The sequence below is a fragment of the Mastigoproctus giganteus genome, chromosome 3 (assembly GCF_048544385.1).
Source record: "Mastigoproctus giganteus isolate SK-2022 chromosome 3, ASM4854438v1, whole genome shotgun sequence".
Classification (NCBI taxonomy): domain Eukaryota; kingdom Metazoa; phylum Arthropoda; class Arachnida; order Uropygi; family Thelyphonidae; genus Mastigoproctus; species Mastigoproctus giganteus.
This window is the reverse complement of record NC_143577.1, coordinates 9869617-9889568: the sequence shown is the minus strand read 5'-3', so window position 1 is coordinate 9889568 and position 19952 is coordinate 9869617. Positions and strand designations below refer to the sequence as shown.

General features: G+C 34.5%; 1 protein-coding gene across 1 annotated transcript in view; it reads left to right on the top strand.

Annotated features, from left to right (window-relative positions):
• The window catches only part of LOC150087659 (protein crumbs-like), a 207835-nt gene that overhangs the window by 162802 nt on the left and 25081 nt on the right, over nucleotides 1-19952 (top strand). The window contains exons 12-16 of the mRNA XM_090369851.1: nucleotides 426-1759; nucleotides 2514-2842; nucleotides 2992-3210; nucleotides 10960-11141; nucleotides 17676-17788. Coding sequence (XP_090225977.1) covers nucleotides 426-1759; nucleotides 2514-2842; nucleotides 2992-3210; nucleotides 10960-11141; nucleotides 17676-17788 — 2177 coding nt within the window. The remainder of the gene's footprint in view (nucleotides 1-425; nucleotides 1760-2513; nucleotides 2843-2991; nucleotides 3211-10959; nucleotides 11142-17675; nucleotides 17789-19952) is intronic.

The following is a 19952-nucleotide window of genomic DNA, read 5'->3' as shown; positions in this document are numbered from 1 at the left end:
TACTTTTTTATTTTATTTTATTCTCTTCTAGTATTTTAAAAAAAATTATATCTAATAGTGCCATATATTTTAAAATTTTATTTTAAAACATTAGCATGCACATTGATAGTAATAAATACCTTAAAGGAAATAAATTGCATTACTACAGTACAGTATGCAAATAATGGACAGAGATAACTTAAATTATTTATACACTAAAATTAAATGAGGTTTGTAATTTCACAGAATTAAATTAATTTTTAATTATTCATTAATTTTTATTTTGTTTATTCATATATACTAATTGAGGCTTAGATAATTTAATATTTTTTCTCTTTGATTTTTGTAAATTTCCTGAGATGAATTTGTTTTATTTTCACTTTTGATTTTTGTTGATTTAAATGATTTAATGTTATCCTCCTAATTGTTATTCTATATATTTCCAGGTATATATGCAATTGCACTGATACAGGATTTATGGGTGTCAATTGTGAAATAAATATTAATGACTGTGAATCCAGCCCTTGTCAGCATGGAGCAGTATGTGAAGACTTAATTAAAGATTATTCTTGTCACTGTTTCATGGGCTACGAGAGTAAAAACTGTGAAATTGACACACCAGAATGCCAAGTTGCCCCATGTCAGAATGGTGGAAATTGTCTTGAAAAATCTAATGCTACCCTCTATGAAATCAACTATATGGGTTTATTTCCCTATTTTTCATATGATGCTGCAGGAGGTTACTTGTGTCTCTGTCCAGAAGGGTTTACTGGTAAAGACTGTGAGGTCAACATTAATGATTGTGAAAATAACTTGTGTGTTCATGGAGAATGTGTTGATGGCATCAATGAATATGTGTGTGACTGCTTACTTGGCTATGAAGGAAAAACTTGTTCAGAAGAGATTAACGAATGTGAGAAATATGGCCCATGTGAAAATGAAGCTACTTGTGAAGATCTTATTGCTGATTACAGCTGTAATTGCCCATCTCATTATGGTGGCAAGAATTGCAGCATTCTTTTGATTGGATGTAATAATAATCAGTGTGAGAATGGAGCCACTTGTACACCATATCTGACAGATGATGGACTTCACAAGTACCACTGCATATGTCCCAAAGGCTTTTTTGGGGAACTTTGTGATATAATCACTACGGCATCATTTTATGGAATTGGGATGTGGCAGCTCTCTTCTGTACCTGTTAGTGATATTTTTAACCTTCAAATGCAATTCAGAACAACTCTGCCAAGTGGACTTCTTGCCCAAGGATTTGTTAGTCATCCTTCCTTAACTTATTTTCTTTATATATTAAATGGAAAAATCCATCTCAATATATTTAATGACTCTGGACAAATTGCTGAACTACTTTCGGCTGTTTATGGTCTTAACGATTCTAGCTGGAAAGATGTGGCAGTTTCTTTCACCCCTCATTTAGTCTCATTGAATACTTCTGGAATGGTCAGCAAAGCTGTGGTATCATTACAGTCTCTTAGTTTCTCCTCCCAACTTGGCCATATTTCCAACTTCTACTCTTCAGCTAGACATTACTTACCTACTGAAATTCCAAATTTCACAGGATGCATTCAAGAGGTTAAAGTGAATGATATTATGATGATTCCTGAACCAAATAGCCAGCTAATAAGAAATATCACAGTGGGATGCTTGAGAGAAGATCAGTGCTTTCCGAATCCTTGTTCAAATGGTGGTCTCTGCCAAGACTTGTGGGTGAATTATCTTTGTACATGCTTCAGGCCATTTTTTGGAGAAACCTGCCAGTTCAGTAAGTGCTTTGAAAGTTTTTTAGAATACTTCACTTAATTTATTAGGGCAAAAATTTTAATTCGTAATAAACATGAACTATATATCGAAAGATTTCGCCTAACAGATAAATAATATCCTTTCCAAAGAATTAAACATGAATCATTCATAGATATTTTGATTACATATCTTTAAATCTATTACATTCAGTGACAAAGTAAATGGCATATCTCTGTAACATATATTACTACATTTAATGATAACAATTTCTCATGTAGCCAGGTTTTCCTTCTGCAACAACTAAATATTGTTTTGTGTGTGTGTGTGTGTGTGTGTGTGTGTGTGTGTGTGTGTGTGTGTGTGTGTGTGTGTGTGTGTGTGTGTACACATACAACTTCTGCTGAATATCCGTATAACAGTCTAAACATTGTGTACATTAGACGTATATAGAAAAGAACTCTGTATTTTGTATTTATTCTGTATTTCCATCTTAATAGTAATGATCGCCCTTTCAAAACATAGGCATGTGTAGCTTTTGTAACTTGTTTGAGAATTTTCTAAATAGCAACTTTTTGTAATTTCATATACAGTGAGTGGCCACTTTATTAGTTAGGTCCATGCCATGTCACTTTATTTGTAAGATAGCGGTTTACTGTAGTGCATAAAAATTTTCTTTTTCTGAGAAAAGTTGAAAATCATATAATGAGAAAAGAGAGGAATAATCTTATTTTATTAATTATTAATAATTTAAAAATATATATATTTTTTCTATTTAGGTTTTTCTCCTGCTACTTTTGGATACAAAAATTCAACTACTTGGGCAAGTTTAATATTTTCACCAGAAGACAGAAGTTTGCTACAAGCGTCAGATCTTGATATTAGTTTTTTCGTTCGAACACGTGAAGCAGGTGGTCTCATTCTCTACTTAGGTTCTAGTTTCCAGCATTCGCAGAGTTATGAAGGCACAATAAATGGAAATTCCTTCTTAATTGTAAGATTGGAAGATGGCTATTTGCAGATAGTTCTAAAACTAACTCTGGCAGATATTCCAGTTATTGTACAGACAAAAAAGAGACTGGATGATGGAAATTACTACTTCTTACAGGTAATAAAAAATAGTTTTTGTTTAAATTAAAAATGAAGAATTTATTTTATTTTATAGCCAGGGATTCTCTTTGTTTCTAAATGATCGGTATCATAATATCTTAAAAATATATTTTACATATTAACTTATGACATGCAAATTATTTCCAGATAGTGAAAAATAACTTGCAGCTGATGGTAAAAGTGAATGATACCATTATGAATACAGTTGAAGTAGCACCAGACAGCATAGATGTTGAGGTGTTGTATGTAGGAGGAATACCTGGAATTAGAAGAAAACGAAGTTTGGCATTTCCTGATTCTCAAGGTGTTGTTAGTTATTCTCTAGACAATGTCACACATTTTAAGGGAATTATCAAGGATCTTCGAGTAAGTAGCACAACATTTTGTTTTATTAAGAGGTATATTTTGCAAATAATTGAAGCAGCTTAAAGACATGCTTATTTATGTAAACTTATCTGCACAAAAGGTCTGAATTTCCCAAAAACTTCCTTATTCATTTCACAAATATGCATGGTCTCAGTTCCAATCTCAGTGATGTCCATTTCCACAACTAAGTGGAAATGGACATCAAAAGTAAGTGGACCTGCCAAGCCTGGCACACTATGGCCATAGTTGCCAACATGCCTAATAAATTCCTAAACAAACAAACAGCCTGCCAAGCCCCCCCCCTACCTTTTCTGACAGGAACCCAATTATCAGTTGATTCAACCCCTGCTCATCTCAGTTCACCTCATCTCCTAATTATTTGCTGTACAATTCCTTTGGTTTCAAGGTGGTATGTGCACATGCTCACTCTGATATTCCCTGTCAGAGATTTGCTAATTGGAAATCTTCTCTTTTTGATCTCCTTTGGCTTAAAATCTTTTTCTATCCCATTCATCTGTTTCCCCTATCATTCTCCCAACTCCACTAATCACTCAGACTGGCTTTCTTTTCTTTTCCAAGGTTGCATGAACCCAAGCTTGTTGAGATACCAAGGCATTTGTGATTACTGTTGATCTTATACAGCTTGAATACCAGATAACGATAACCACAAACTTAACACCTTGATCACTTTCTCACTAACAACTCTTCTAAGTACATGGTCAAGGTGAGTGGTCCTCTAGGCACCTCAGATCACAACTGAGTGATGGTCTCTTCTCAAACAAACCTTTCTCCCATGGCCATTCTCAGCCTTATTGTTTGGCATTACAAAAATTTGAAATGGAATGATCTGAGATTTCTATTCTTCTTTTCCCTGGTTGGATTACTGTTTTAAATCTTATGTCAATTTTTGCTCAGATCATGTCAGTGAAATTAGTAGGGATGAAATCCTTCATTCCACCTTAAAATATCATCCCTTATTTAAACCTTGGTTTTCTGATAAATGTGCCAGAGTTATTCAAGATAAGAATGTTGTATATCACAATTTACTGATATTGAAATCTCCAACTTGATTTTCTGCCTACTCTGAAGCTCAATTGTAAACAATTGTAATAATTAACAATTGTAAAACAATTATTAATGACTCCAAACTTGCTTTTGAACAAGCTAAAAAGAGAAGACTTGTTTCTTGTCCAAATGGTAGTCGAGAAGGCCGATCTCTTGCTGAAACTATTAGCTGTAACTCCTATCCAGGTATCATCGTAAGGTGGGACAATGCGACCAGGCTTTTGAATATTTTTTTTTTTTTAGAACGCCTTCTTCATTCTTTTTCTTTAATTTCAAATTTTTGGTTAAGGGGAAAGTATATGCCACCTCTGCCCACCCCCGAATATGCCCCTGTTTCTGTCTATTGGTACTCCCACCTTCTGTTATTTCCCTACCTGATGATTCTCAGCTAAAGACCATGCTGAATTACTAGCATCCTGTTTTTACTGATATAAGAATTATATCGAATTTGGTAAACCATCTCCTCTCATACTTAGTACACAACTCCACTCGATTCTAACATCCTTCCAACTGAAGGATGTTAGAATTCTGAACCTTCTTCATGCAAAGAAAGCTCCAGTCCTGATGGCATTTCTCAACTTATTCTTAAAACTTCTGCTCCTGAACTTGCCTCTTTTCTGTGTTGTCCTTTTACACTTTCTTATTCCACTGCTGTTTTTCCTTCTGCTTGGAAATTTGCTCATATCCAGCCTTTTTATAAAAAGGGTGACATCCCTCCCATAAAATTATTGCCAAATTGCACTTACCTCTACTCTTTCCAAAGTAATTGAAAAATCAATCAATTGCCAACTCTTAAACTATTCTGAAACCTTCCATCTGATTAACAATTGCCAGTATGGATTCTGTCAGTTGATCCACATGTGTGTAGGCGCCTCCGTAGCCAGGTGGGAAGGAGCAGCAGTGCGTAGCACACGCTTCTTGATTAGACCGGGGTTCGAGCCCGTCACCACCAAATACAGAGTATGCGGAAAGGTCAGGGAATGACCACCGCACCGGAGCAATATGGCCTTAGTTGCTAATGCTCCTAAAAACCAAAAAAAAAAAAAAAAAAAAAAAAAACATGTGTGTAGTGGTATATTGGCTTACTTTTAATTATCTTTGTACAAATTTGGTGAAACTTAGACAGTTGCTCTTCTCATTTCAAATATTTTTAATCATGTTTGGCATGATCCTTTCAACAGGCTCCCATCTTGTGGCCTGCCTACTGTAATTGAGCTATCCAGTTTCCCTCTGACTGTTTACTATGGGTGATGGTGAATGGGACTGTCTTCTAACTGTTTCACTTAACTCTTCACCAAGGTTCATTTCTTTTTCCCACTGATTGGAAATCTTATCTGTAGTTTTGCAGGTGATAGCACACCGCATTCTACCTTCCAGTATGAGAAAACTTGACTTGCACAAACATTCTCAACTTCTTGAATATCCATTGTCAGTTCCCTGATGCTGAGCTCCATGTAATTCTCATAATTTTACAATGTAACAAAGAAAACGTAATTACCTTCAGTCCTAAAACTCAGTTCTGTCTTATTCTCACAAAAAAAAAAAAAAAAAAAAAATGTTGCTACGTTCATTTTCAATGACACTCAGACTCCTAGACAAGATCACATTATTATATTAGGGATTGACCTGACTTATAATCTCTTGGCATAAGCGCATATCACAAATGTTTCCTCTGCATCAAAAAAAAAGTTTTCTTCTAAAGAGCTACTCACTCCATACAAATTTCAAATCTGCGCTACTACGAAATATATTTTTTGCACATCTGGGGTGGTGCCCCTAAAACCAAGTTTCTTGACTTCATTCAAAAGAAATCAGTCAGGTTAATTGGTGACCCATCTCTTACAAAGTCTCCAGTCTCTTTCTCATAGATGTTCAGTTTCTGCTGCATGCCTTTTCTTTGTGTACTTTCATGAGCACTGTTTTTCTGAATTGGCATCTGTAATTCCCCACTCTCTTCAAACCACTCTGAACATGTGTTGGAAGCAGTCAGCATCCATTTACTCTCCAACTTCGAACCCACAGAACCAACTTTTCCTCTTCCTAGTTTATCCCTTCTGCTTGTTTTTTTTTTTTTTTTTTTTTTTTTTTTTGGAATAACCTTCCTTCTTGTGTATTTCCCTAAAATCGCGGTTTTGGAAATTCAAATCTAATGTGAACAATGTATATATCTTCTGTATTCTCAGCCTTCAACCATACATAGTATTAAGTACTGTACGTTCTAATACTTTTTGTGTTTTGAATTTTCATATGCAATCGAACTTGATTAGACCGGGGTTCAAGCCCGTCACCACGGAGGATGCGGAAACGTCAGGGAATGACCACTGCATATCCCGGAGCAGTATGGCCTTAGTTGCTAATGCTCCTAAAAAAAAAAAAAAAAAAACCAAATAAATAAAATAACCAAATGCAGTCGAACTTTGTTATAACAAGCATCAAGGGGCCGAAAAAATTTCCTTGTTATAACCATTACTCACTATATCAGTGATGAGTTAAATCTACCTCCTATTTTTTTTTTTTCTAAATTCTCAATAACTTGATAAAAAGATATTCAAAAAAAACTAAGAAACATTAGAGAGAAAAAAAATATACAAGTATATGCCTACATATTATTTGTATTAATATGCTTGTATTCGGTTTTTAAATCAATCCAGCCAGCCATTGTTACATACAAAATCGTCACATCCAAATTGTTCAGCAAATTTTTCTGCTCCAGCCTTCAAGATCGAACCATCTGTTGAAAATCCATCACTTCTTTGTATAGTGAACCATTGAAGCAATGCTTCATCAACATTTGTAACCCTGCACTTTCTAATTTTTTTTTTTTTTTTTTTTTCGGTTATGTTCTTTTCCAGTGCCAATTTGTTTATTCTTCCACAATATCGATACTGTTGAAGAAGACAAAGAAAATTTTTTTACACACTTCAACAATTTTTGCACCACATTCTAACTCGTGAATAATTCCGACTTTTTCACAAATTGAGAAGACACTTTCTTTTGTTAGTAGATATGTTTCCAAAGGAAGAGTTCTTTTCTAGCTGAATTTACTTTAAAATGATGGTAAAGTGATCTGCATACAAAATTATGTCCTGTTTCCAAAATTCTTAGAAGTCCCAAAATAAATTTATGGTTTGGTGAATGCAAGACAATCTGTAAATAGGGTAATGCAACAAGCAGAACGCCAGTGCACTATTGTATAGCCCTGATACCTGAAAGGACATGATAATAAACCTGCCACTAATCTGATGTGGGTGATCATAAAAGCTAAGTCGGCATTTTCATTTTTGTCTGTTCCAAGAATTGGTTTTTTCGACTACCCGAGCAATTAAGAATGTTTGCATAGTTACCAAAATTTGTACGGTATATCCATGTAGTAAGCTCGTTATAACAGTGAGTGATTGTATGGGAATAAGTGTAAATTAAAATCATTATGGCTTTTTGCTCATTACAGCCGTGATCTTGTTATCTCCGTGCTCATTATAACCAAGTTAGACTATATATATATATATATATAATAGGTTATGCTTTTAGTGTGGAGAGAACAGCAGGTAGTGTAATCAACCAATGGATTAGATAACATAGAATAGCAGTCATAAAATAACACAATTCTAACCTGCAACAAAAAGTCAAAAATATTATATTATAAGTACTTAGTGCTGTACTTCTGTTGATTTCAACATCGTTAACAAGGGCCAGCCATCAAAATCAATGGAAATGCAGCAAAAAGTAAAGCCTCTGTTTCTAACATGAAATATACGTAGCACATGGTAAAAAGATACCAGGCTTTTAGTTTATTGTTGCTGTTCTGAAGTCAGGTTAATCGTAATGCTAAAGTATATATCATGGCTGACCCGACAGAGGTGGAGAAATTATATAGGGAATATAGGGATATATAAGAGGAATATATGAATATTCCATCATATATTTCTCTTATTACAACTCCCGTACCTATTACTTCTATTCTATATATATAGGATATGATGGGTTAAAACCTGGAGTAGTAGTGGAAAGAAAAAATAATAAAATGAATTAGATATGACAGATTTAAAGGAGTGACCTGTATTACTTTACAGGTCACTCCTGTCTAATTGGCTTTACAATTTCAGTCTTATAGTTTCACCTAATTCATCATAACTTATAGGATATTCACATTCTTTTTACCTTTTCACACTTACATCTTCTCATATTTCTGCTATCCTTTTAGCTTTTGGCTTCATATGTAACTTACACCTACATTTTCACACCTAATTGTCATATTTGTTAAAAATATATATATATAAACTGTAGTCTTAGCTCTGACTGGAAATAGAAGAGGAAGCTTGGAAATAAAAGGGGCAGCTGAAAGTGTTTATTGCTTTATTGTTGTTTTAGGTTCTTCAGTTAGCACTTTCACTGAGGAATAACAAATTTCACATCAGCCTGTTCATGAGGTAGAAAAGTACCCCAGCGTTTTTTAAATGTTTTCCATGAAAATACTTGCATCCAGTTCTGCTTGATATCCTCTGCCTTCCAGGTACAATATTGGCAGTGATAAAATCTTTTGATTGCTATAACATTGAATACACTGGAGTCAAAAATCACCAGAATGCTTTTATAGTTTGTGGCATAGATTTCGTCTTTCAGGGGAATTTCAGAGTTATTACAAAGTGGCTTAACAAATTTATATATTTTAGGCACCATAATTTTAGAACATAGTTAAAGAGAACAGCTAAAGTTTTGATAAGTTTAGCTACAGATTTTCAATATGAGCACCAGAAATTATTCAACAAACATCCTATCACAAATAGAGTTCCTCCCACATTTGATGCAGTGTTTCAGCAGTTACTTTTATGCAGCAGCACTTCTGTCCTTCAGTTCAACCACATTCCTTGGTAATGGTGGTTGATAGACATCATCTTTCCTGAAATCCCAAAGATAGAAATCCATTGACACTAAGTTTGGCAATCGTGGAGGCCAATGAATGAGACCCAAACACCAGTCCATCTTCCTTGGAAGTGCTGAACCAGGCATGCTATCACTTCTTGATGATGATAATGAGGTTAAGTGCCATCTTGTTTGAAGAATAGTCATCCATTTTAGTCATCAGCACTGATTTTTAATATCAGAAAATTCTCAAGCATATTGAGATAAAACAACCCAGTGAGTTTTTCATGAAAAAAAAAAAGGCCCATAAACTTTTTCCATACTCTCAGATCACAGAACACAGACTTTTAGGCTGTCACAAATATGGCTTTTATTCAGTGTAATTGTCTTGGAGACCACTAGACTGACTTATAGCATTCAGTGATATACTATCTGAACTTATTCTTATTTTGTAAGTGTGTAGGCTGATGTTTTTACTACTGAAAATCCATACAACAATGGCCCACAATAAAAATGAATAATCAAAATTGTGATGGGTAACACAACAGAACTAGATGAGACCCTCCAGTTATGAGACCCTTAGTATCATAACTAGCAAGCCAACAAAGTCTGCTGTCATTACTACATTCTCTCGTTCTAAAAAAAATTATTATATTTTCTAATGGAAACAGAATTTTGCAAGACTGCTCTTTAAGCATTATTCAAGAATGCATATTGCTTGTGAACTGAGTGGCTAGACCTGTCTAGTTAAGTGGTTAACCACAAAGGTGCATTAGCCTGCATGTTTGATGGACTGTGGTTCAACCTTGCATGACTGCTAAATATAGTTAACAATGGCATTCGCTCTCAAAATAATTAAATTAATTGTAAATTCCTCTGACCTAGTGATCATGCCAGAGTATAAACATAACATTACTGTAGTTTTCATACTAATTTTTAAACTATTCAAAACATTTTATAATTCTAGTGAAGAAAACATTTCTTTAATGCTCTCTTGATTATTCAGGGTTATCCAATTAAAATGTAACTGAACAAGCAATACTATAAAATTTTATGAAAAACAGATACAGATTTGATTAAAAATCTTACTGAAAAGTTCTGAAAGTGTACACTTTGTTTGGACAGACAGACAGACAGACAGACATGCATTCACTTATTAGTGTTTCTTGCAACTTTACAAAGAATATGTTCATCAACAACATCAGTACAGTTCTCAGTGTGATTTGCTTCAATTCATCCAGAATATGTGAGTAGTTTATTCCTATAGTTACTCCATTAAGTATACCTTATTCTTGAGTGCATTAAAAGTCTGGTGGTGATAAAATAAACTTGTTCTTCTTGGCAAAAACCCATACACTAATAATTGCTGTACTGACCCTCAAATATTACTGCTTTCACAGTGAAACTGCCTTCTGCCAATCTAAAAATATCTCATGCCATATCTAATGGCATAACCGTCATGTTGCTTCATATATTCTGTTGCCATAAGTACTTCGATACATACTATTGATTAGTTACTGACTGTTGTCTTGGGATACTGTTCATAGGTGCAAATTTGTGCATTGCGAAATCACGCCCATATGCTACCACAAAATGTGCACAGCCTGTTTTAGCTGTTGCACTGTTTATGTCTGCTACAGTAAAACAGTTACCATGTAATTTTAAACTCTTCTGGCCTCAGCCACCTAGACTGTAAATGCATTTATCTATCTAATGGCATCTATGGCCATAAGTACTTTACTCATTATTGATTAGTTGCATAGTAAATTAATAGCCCCATATAATAATGTAATCCTATACTGATAGATTTTTTAATACTTCTAGATTAACAAAAAAATTGTAGCATTCTTTCCATTGAATGTAACAAATGCTCCAGGAATGCCATCTTCACTGCAGCCAGTTGATCTGTCTAACGAAGTAATGGAAGGCGAGGTTAGTGACAGACCATGTGAAAACAATCCCTGTTTGCTTGGCTCCACTTGTCATGACATCTGGAATGATTACCGGTAAGAAATTCTTGTAGATATAGACAATGGATATTCTTAATTTGCATAACTGTTACTTGTGCAGGATGTTACTTAAGTCTGAAACCATAAGTTATACCATTTGTTTCCTGTTTTCTTTTTGAGTTTTAAGACTGATTGCATTAAATAAACGGAAGTGAGAGGATGTAATTCTTTAGTAACATGTATGGGCTGAAGGCTGAGGAGACAGAAAATACTTGTTGACAATAGACTTGAATTTTTGTAGGTATGATTTTTGAATAGTACTTGTGAATCTGTAAGTGTGATTTTTCTTGTGAAGGAAAATCACACCTACAGAAATTCAAGTCTGTTGTCAACAAGTGTCTTCTGTCTTCTCAGCCTTCAGCCCATACACAGTACTAAAGAATTATAGGTTCTTATACCTTTCTTGTTTGGAATTAAGGGGGGGGGTGAGAGTGTTTTGGGGACACCACCCAAGATGTGTGAACAGTATTTCACTATAGCACGGATGTGAGATTTGAATGAAGTCAGTAGCTGTTTGGAACAAAAATATCGATGAGGGCAAAAAAGAAAATCCGGTTTTTTGATACGAGGATATAATATTTGTGATGTTCTTATGGTAGGAGAGATTAGAAATCAAGATAAACCCAGTAAGGATAGTGATCTTGTGTATAAATTTCATTGTTATGAAAGATGTGCCTGGAAGCAACAGCCTATTTTTTTCCAAGAAATTATACAGTTTAGAAGGATTGTAGTTAACTAAATTTTGTGTGTCCCATTGAAGAATACTTTGGCATTTCAGTAATTGGTGGTGAATTTTAAGAAGTTGAAGCTGTTTGTGAAGAGCAAGGTTTCTCAAAGTGGGAGGTGGACTGTAGTGTGCCGTCATCAGCAAAACTATGTGTAGAGTTTCCACTCAGCAGAACTGTACTAACCCATTAATGTACATGAAGAAAAGAGTTGAAGAAAGAACTGAACGTTTAGCAATATGAACATTAGTCGAGAAGTTAGAAGATAGAACCATCTTGAGGCGCCTCCGTAGCCAGGTGGGAAGGAGCAGCAGTGCGTAGCACACGCTTCTTGATTAGACCGGGGTTCGAGCCCGTCACCACCAAATACGGAGGATGCGGAAAGGTCAGGGAATGACCACCGCATATCTTGGAGCAATATGGCCTTAGTTGCTGATGCTCCTAAAAAAAAAAACCAAATAACAAACAAACAGAACCATCTTGTCAAGAGTGTATGTAGTTGTGTTTGTGTTCAGAGTTCAAAAAACTTTATTCAGATAAAAGCTGAAAAATAATGTAACAGTTCCCCTTCAGATTTCCTTTACAACATACCTATGTATAATTACATCCAAGCACAAGTTTAATATGTTTATTGTTCACTTTTACTTCTGAAAGAAGGCGATGGGTTAGTAGAAAATATAAGCAATGACAAACTTGCTTTTGAAATGTTTAACTTTAAAAGATTTATAATACCTGATGCACTCTTATTACAAATATTTGTATCACCTGAATAGTAATATAAGTACAGTAGACTCTCGATTTTCTGGGATAGATGGTAAAATAAAAATCCCGGATAATCGATTTCCCGGTTAATCCAAAAATACTGTAAGTCCCCGACATACGTTACAGGACTTCTTACATAAGTCGAGTTTTACGTAACTAGGGAATGACAAATTAAATATTGCTCCTATATCCATGATATGCCAAAATTACAAAAACCACATAATATCCTCAGAATAGTTATATATTTTTAATTAGTTCAGTTAACAGCAGTGAAGTTGCTGGAGTGGCACATAAGAAAAGAAAACATTAAAGGAAGAAATTGTACAGTAAAAACGTATGTGTTTCGTAGCCTTGGTTATCATAGTTGACTCCATTGGTGCCAATCCCTTCACTGCTTCTCGTATTCTGTCTTTTTCCTTTATTATTGTGTTTACTGTTGACACTGACTAATCTAAATTCCGCACAATACTTGTTCATGTTTGACCGTTTTCAAACATCCTTATTTTAATTTTCTGATCCGAATCGATTGCTTTCCTTTTTTTGATAGATTTGCTAGTACCGTTGTCACTTATTCTCTTAGTCGGCACCATGATAACGGTCAAAATGAAATTTTATGTAAAGAATTTCACAGGGTTAAGGCAAACTCACTATTATCACCCCACGCGAGCTCACATTTTACTAAAACGCCTTTCTGGAGGTAAAACAATTTGCACTTTTCGGGTTATTGGGCTTTTCTGTTACTGTAATCCATTATAAAAGGATAGCAACTCGATCGTATTGCATTTGCAATAATACCGATGGCTGGAATTTTGTGGGATTTTATGTTATTATGGTGAAATGTGTGTCCCCTTCACTGAAATCTTCAACCATATAAAAAAAAAAACCCAAATAAATTTTAAAAATCTTTTCTTCATTCCTAGTTTTAAGCTTGTGACTCCAAATCCTGTGTACCGTGATCGTCTTTATTGATTGCTTATTATTCTGTTTTAAATTTTACAATCCTAAAAAAGAAAAAAAAAATTAACGTAAGTTTGAAGTTACGTAAGTGGGGTACTTACTACAGTACAGTATATCCAAAAATGTTCAGCAACCTAGGTAAAAAATATGCCTATAGATAAAAAACTTACCACGCACTACTCACGTGTTCAATACAATGCTTCCCTTTATTTTTTACAATGTCGTGTGTGGTTTGGTCACCAAAATTATACTGGTTCTTTAGAGATTTAACAGATGCACCATTTTAAAACTCTTGAATAATTTCAAGTTTTTGTTTAACTGAAAACGCAACTCGTTTGCATTTACCCATCATTTTCACGATTTCTAAACAAAAAAATTTTTTTCTGTTATCCCTGACATAAATAATGAAACAAAATTTTTCTCTTTGCAGTATGACGAAACAAGAACAATCGAAGCAACACACTAAAACAAACTAAACATTTTTTTTTTTTTTTAAGCGTGGGGATTGCAAGATAATATTCCATAACTCCCTGCTTGTCGCTTATTTACGACTTGCAAAACATCTGTTTATACCTATTTTGGGGTTTTTTTTATTTGGAGCCTCGAAGTGTCCCGGTTAAACTGATCCCGATAAATCGAGAGTCTGCTGTATTTGTAATTTCCCTTCAAGCATACACAAAATAAAACAGTTGTTTATATATTGCCATATTGGGGTTCTCAACCTCTCTCTCTCTCTCTCTCTCTCTCTCTCTCTCTCTCTCTCTCTCTCTCTCTCTCGAGGTGCAATATGGCCACAGAAGCCGATGCGCCAACAACTACCAAATCAAAAAAAAAAATCTCTCCCCCCCCCACTGGTTTGAAATGATAAATTTTAAGTTTGAGAAGATTAATTGAGCAATACTCCTTTAAATTGAAACAATTATTCTTTAGTTAATGAATCAGGTTATCATATGCTGTATTTTAGATTAAGGAACTTATAATGATTAAAAAATATAAGAAAATAACCTTCCCCCCCTCCTCCCCAATCATTTTTGGTAGTACAAAAATGAATGAAATGTGTTTTCAATTTGACATTAACAAAATCAAAAAGTTTCTTATGTTCCAAAATGACATGCAGTTAGTATTACAAAGTTTTTGTCTTTAAGGTGCATATGAAAAAATAATTGCGGATTCAAAACCATACTTATTTCTTTTAGTATAACTTTAAAATGCTGTAGAAATGGCATATCAGAACTTTAATTATATTTAAACCCTTTTTTTTTTTTTTTCCCCTCTCTCCCCTCTCCATAGTGGTCAGCTGTTAGTGTCACTTAACAAGTTTCAGCATTTCATTCTGTTGGAAATATTAAATTACTTCTCATTAACTTTTATAATTTAGTTAAAACCACAACACAAATGACTTATTATCCTTCCTAAGTGATAATATACTTCACTAAATAAGATTGTAAAATCATCTTTTCTCAGTATAAGAATAGTAAAATGCTCTTTGCATTAAAGCAGTAAAACCAAAAACTAATGTTGATTCCTGAATATTAAAACTTTTTAATTCTTTCTCTCTCTCTCTCTCTCTCTCTCTCTCTCTCTCTCTCTCTCTCTGCAATAATTCTTTATTTTGTCAAAAATATCATGCATCTTGAAGGACTGATAATTGGCCCATTCCTCTTCAAAAACATAAACTCAGTTGACAGGAAAAGTGTATCTTCTTTTGTTGCAGAATGAAGTTTTTTCCAAGCATTCTTAATGAGCAGTATGAATATTCAGAATGTTCCAGTAAGATCTGACCATTCAACAGCTATGCAATCAGAGAATGGCCAAATGAATGTTTCCATCAATGTTGGATTGAAAAGTAAAGGACCAGTGGAATGGCCACCACAATCTTACCTTGCAGTTGTTTGGCCTGTGACAGAAACTAGATCATTCATAGTCTTATGTAAGCCTGGGTGGATGTTGAGTGTGTGTGATGACTAACAGTAAAGGAAAGATGATTGTTGGAGTCTGTTCATTGACTGACAAATGTAAGGAGTGTGAGCAAAATCTATTTAGGCATCATGAATGAGTAAGCAAATGTGAGTATCTTGCATGTACTGCTACTCAATGATTTCAGTCATAGACTTACAGTACACTAATATGTCAGAGATAATATGAGACACAAATATCTTTGACAAGAGAGATGACAGGATTCCAAATTCTATCAAAAATAACACAGTGCAGGAACTGGTAGTGACCATACTGTATACCAGTGGTCAAAGGAAAAGGTGCAGGCATTGGTTTCAAGGGGGGTGGGGATAATAATGGATTAAGATATTCCTTGGATTCAATTAATTGGGATTACAATTGTATATGTTCTATACAAATGCAACATTGGAAAGATTTCATATATATATATCCTATTAGATATCTTTCATTTCGATGAAGAAATTGTTGCAAAATATACCAAAATGAATGACAAGAGAGATGGCAGGATTAATTGTACAAAGAAAGAAAAAAAAAAAAAAAAAAATGGTTAAGATACAGATGGACATGGTGAAGACAAATATCCAATTTTCAATTTTTGCAATTGAATGCACATTTGAATGAGGTCAGGGAGCAATGATGATAGATTTAATTGTTGTAAAATAAGTGATGTAGTAGTTCAGAGAAATATTTATCAGAACCAGGGCTGGGGATAAAAAAAGTTCCAGCAGTGCATGGTGTATTTCAGTTATATATTGAGAAAGGTAGCATGTTGGTGAAACAAAATTAGGAGATTATCATTAGATTATAGGTCAATTCCCCCCCCCCCCCAGATCTGGATATCACAAAGCAGCTAAAGAGGTAATGGCAACTAACTGACCAGTGGATTAGACTTCTGCAATGGGCAAGATTATGGAATCTATGGTTAAGGGCATAATGTGGGATCTTCTCGACCTCACTAATAATGTAATCCTAATGGGATCATATGAAGGAGAGGCCTTTCCTGCCAATCTGACTGATTACTATGATGAGATCATAATGCAACTAGATGCAAGAAATGACTTTGACATTGTATCCCTGAATTTTGGTAAAGTTTTTAATACTGTTCCTCATGAGAGGTCATATAAACTGGAATAAATTAGAATTACTGGGAGGATCCTTAGGTGGATTAGAGGCTGGCTAGAGGACATGCAAAAGAGGATGCTAAGGAATGGGCATACTTCAACGTGGACTAGGGTAGCAGATTCTGTAGGTATTTTCTAGGGTCCTGTTTGTAATCCTCCTTAATAACATTGATCATTGATCGCTCTGAATGTAGTCCTACACCTAGGACATAAACCCAGGAATAACCGCTTTTAACTTCTTCCTGTAGACTTGGTGGGAGGTTAGCACAAAAAACTTAGGGGTTTCAATAAAAACAGATAAGCAGACAGCAAGAGAAAGACACATGGTGTCCTGTCAATATACATTAGACTGTTGCAAGTACAAAGTAGGATGACATTATTCCTGTACATAAAATGGGGAGATCACACTGCATATTGTATTCAGATGTCGGAAGCCTCATCTAAAAAAAGACAACTTTTAAAGAGTGTTCAAAGAAAGATTACTGGATTAGAAGGTGTGGTCTCCATCCAAAGCTTGGAACTAGGCATCTTGTGGATCTTGATTGAGGCATATGAGGGGTATCCACAAAATGAATGGGGGCCATCTTATTAGTGGTTAACGTAAATATATATAGACACTTATGGAATAACAAAATGACAATCTCATGAAGTTTAGTAATGTGATGTAGATAAGGAATAAATTACCTTCAAAGGTGACTGAATCAGAGTTTGGCAATATCCTAGGTAGAACTGGATAGTCATTTTCTGATATTGAGAATAATATAACTGACTGAGGAATTTTTTTTATTTATTAATATTATTTTTTTTTTCTGGATTATGCAAAATAAGTTTGCTTCCTTTGGCCATTGTAATACTAAAATAAATTAAACTGAACTTTTTTTCTTATAAAAAAATTCTCATTAAATTTTTTTACTTTTGAATATATCATTTCTTAAAGTGTATTTTTGCTCAGTAATAATACCATTTGTTGATATTATAAAATTTGGGTGAATAACTCCTTCTGTATTTAGGTGTGAATGCACTCCAGGCTATAGAGGTAACACCTGTAGTGAACCTGAACCCTGCTCTATTAATACATGCCCCATTGGATCCACATGTAGGAATTTGGAAGTTGGATATGAGTGTAAGTACCTAAAGAATGTAATAATATTTTTTTTTGTGCACTAACAAGTGAAATTCACACACACTAAAAGGTATGCTAAATATGCACTAACAAGAAAGACAATGACAGAAACCCCAGAGATGCAGTATGTCCCCTGCAGAAACTAACGTGTTTGTTGACCTTACAGTCATCAAATGTTTTTGGTCTCTGGAGCTCAAAATTCAGTTAGGAATAGCACAGATGGTATTCTCCTTTCGTTGTCCCAAATATTAAGATGGGCATGTCATCTGATCATAACAGTTGTGCCGACCGGGCTAGCTGGGTGGGTAAAGTGCCTGCCTGGCAACCCGAAGGTCGCGGGTTCGAATCCTGCTTTGGGCTTGGATCAAAGTACTGCAAAAACCTTGGGAGGTGCATTATGGCCACAGAAGTCGATGCACCAATAACTACCAAAGGAAAAAATAAATAAATAAACTAACAATTGCATGAAGCATTTCAGAGTGAGCTGACCACAGATTTGAAAGTGAAGTACATTACAGATTTGTAATTAGTTGGATCTATAAAAAGTGTAAGAAAATGTAAAGAAAAAAGGAAAAAAAGTGTAAGTTACACTAATTTGGCAACTAAAATTCCCAGCCCAGTAGTGGCTAAGAAGTGCTGTGCATGGCAGCTGAACAGATTCAAACACAAAAAGAGAATAGATCTATATGTATAGATCTATGATATTCTGGATATTAGCAGCCAAATTTCGTTTTTGTGTCAAAAGTGACTTAAAAGAGCTTCATTTAATTCAGTTTTAGCAGCTTCTGGTTATTGGCTTGCCTTGTATTTCAAGTTTTGAAACTGCATATTTTAACATGTGTGATTATTTTATTATAGCAAAAATTCTGTAGCCTGTGATATAAATTGAGAACTACATTGGCCCTCTTTTTTTGCGTTCATCAGAATTTCAGCTGTCATGAACTGTATGCCCTTTAATATTTAAGATAGAAACAAATTTCATAATCCATGAGCTTTTTTGCACTACTTTGAAATAAATAAGCATCAAAAGACCATTCTGTTATTTGCTGAAAATATGAATTACCACTGTGAGCATCTGTTTCAAGACTTCTAGTATCTCAACAGATAGAAAGTTTCTGATAAGAGAAGTGTAAATTTTGAAACAGGCTACCATCACTAATCAGTTTATTAATTTTGCTAATAATGTACTTTTTTGTTGCAGTTCTTCTTTACTCCGTGGATGGAATTCCAAAAATGAATATAGGAAATTTGGGTTATTTTTAACAAGAATATTTGGGATAGGGAAGTTGAATACCACCATTTGCTTGCACAAATATTGTAAAACTTTCAGTAAAGGGACAAAGCTGTAATGAAAATGTGCAAAAGGTGTACTAACTTGCAGTATGCTAACGTCGATCTGACAAAGATTCATTTTATGAAAAAATTGGTAGCCTTTCTGTTAGGATAACTTTCAGGAAATTAAACGACATTAATTATTATAAAATAATTTCTCAATAGACATAATAGGGGAAACAACTTGTGTGGAATCAAAGATTTCTTCTAAACAAAAGAAGGCTCCCCCCCCCCCCCGGCTTATTGTATAATGCATCAATTGATTCAGATAGGTTAGTGTTGAGTGATCCTGTCTAGTGTAGTGAATTACCTGATTTCACCCTGAAAGGTTTTTAGTTGCAGAAGACCTAAGCTGATTTCTTCAGTAATTCCTTGTGTCTATTGTATCATTAGAATCACAATATACCAGATGTCAGGAATAAATCCTGCAGTTGTTGCCTTATTAAAAGTTTGATTGAAGTATCAGTCAAAAATATCTCTTTAACACCAGTGACACCTACAAGGTGTGGCTATGAAATAGACTGTTGCAATAAAATAAATATAATGAAATATTTCGTACCTTACAAGTTATCCACTTCAAAATAATTGTCTTGGGCTTGCACACACTGTGCTATACGTTTCTTCCAAGCCCAGAAACATTTCTGGAAGTCATCTTTAGAAAGCTCTGTTAACACTTTGGTTGTTTTTTTCTGAATATCTTCAGTGGACTTAAAATGAGTTCTCTTTAAGTACGGTTTTCAGTTTAGGGAGGAGAAAAAGGTCATAGGGGGACTAGGTCTGGGATTTATTTTTTTGGCCAGATACACAATGTGCACACATGCTGGAGCATTGT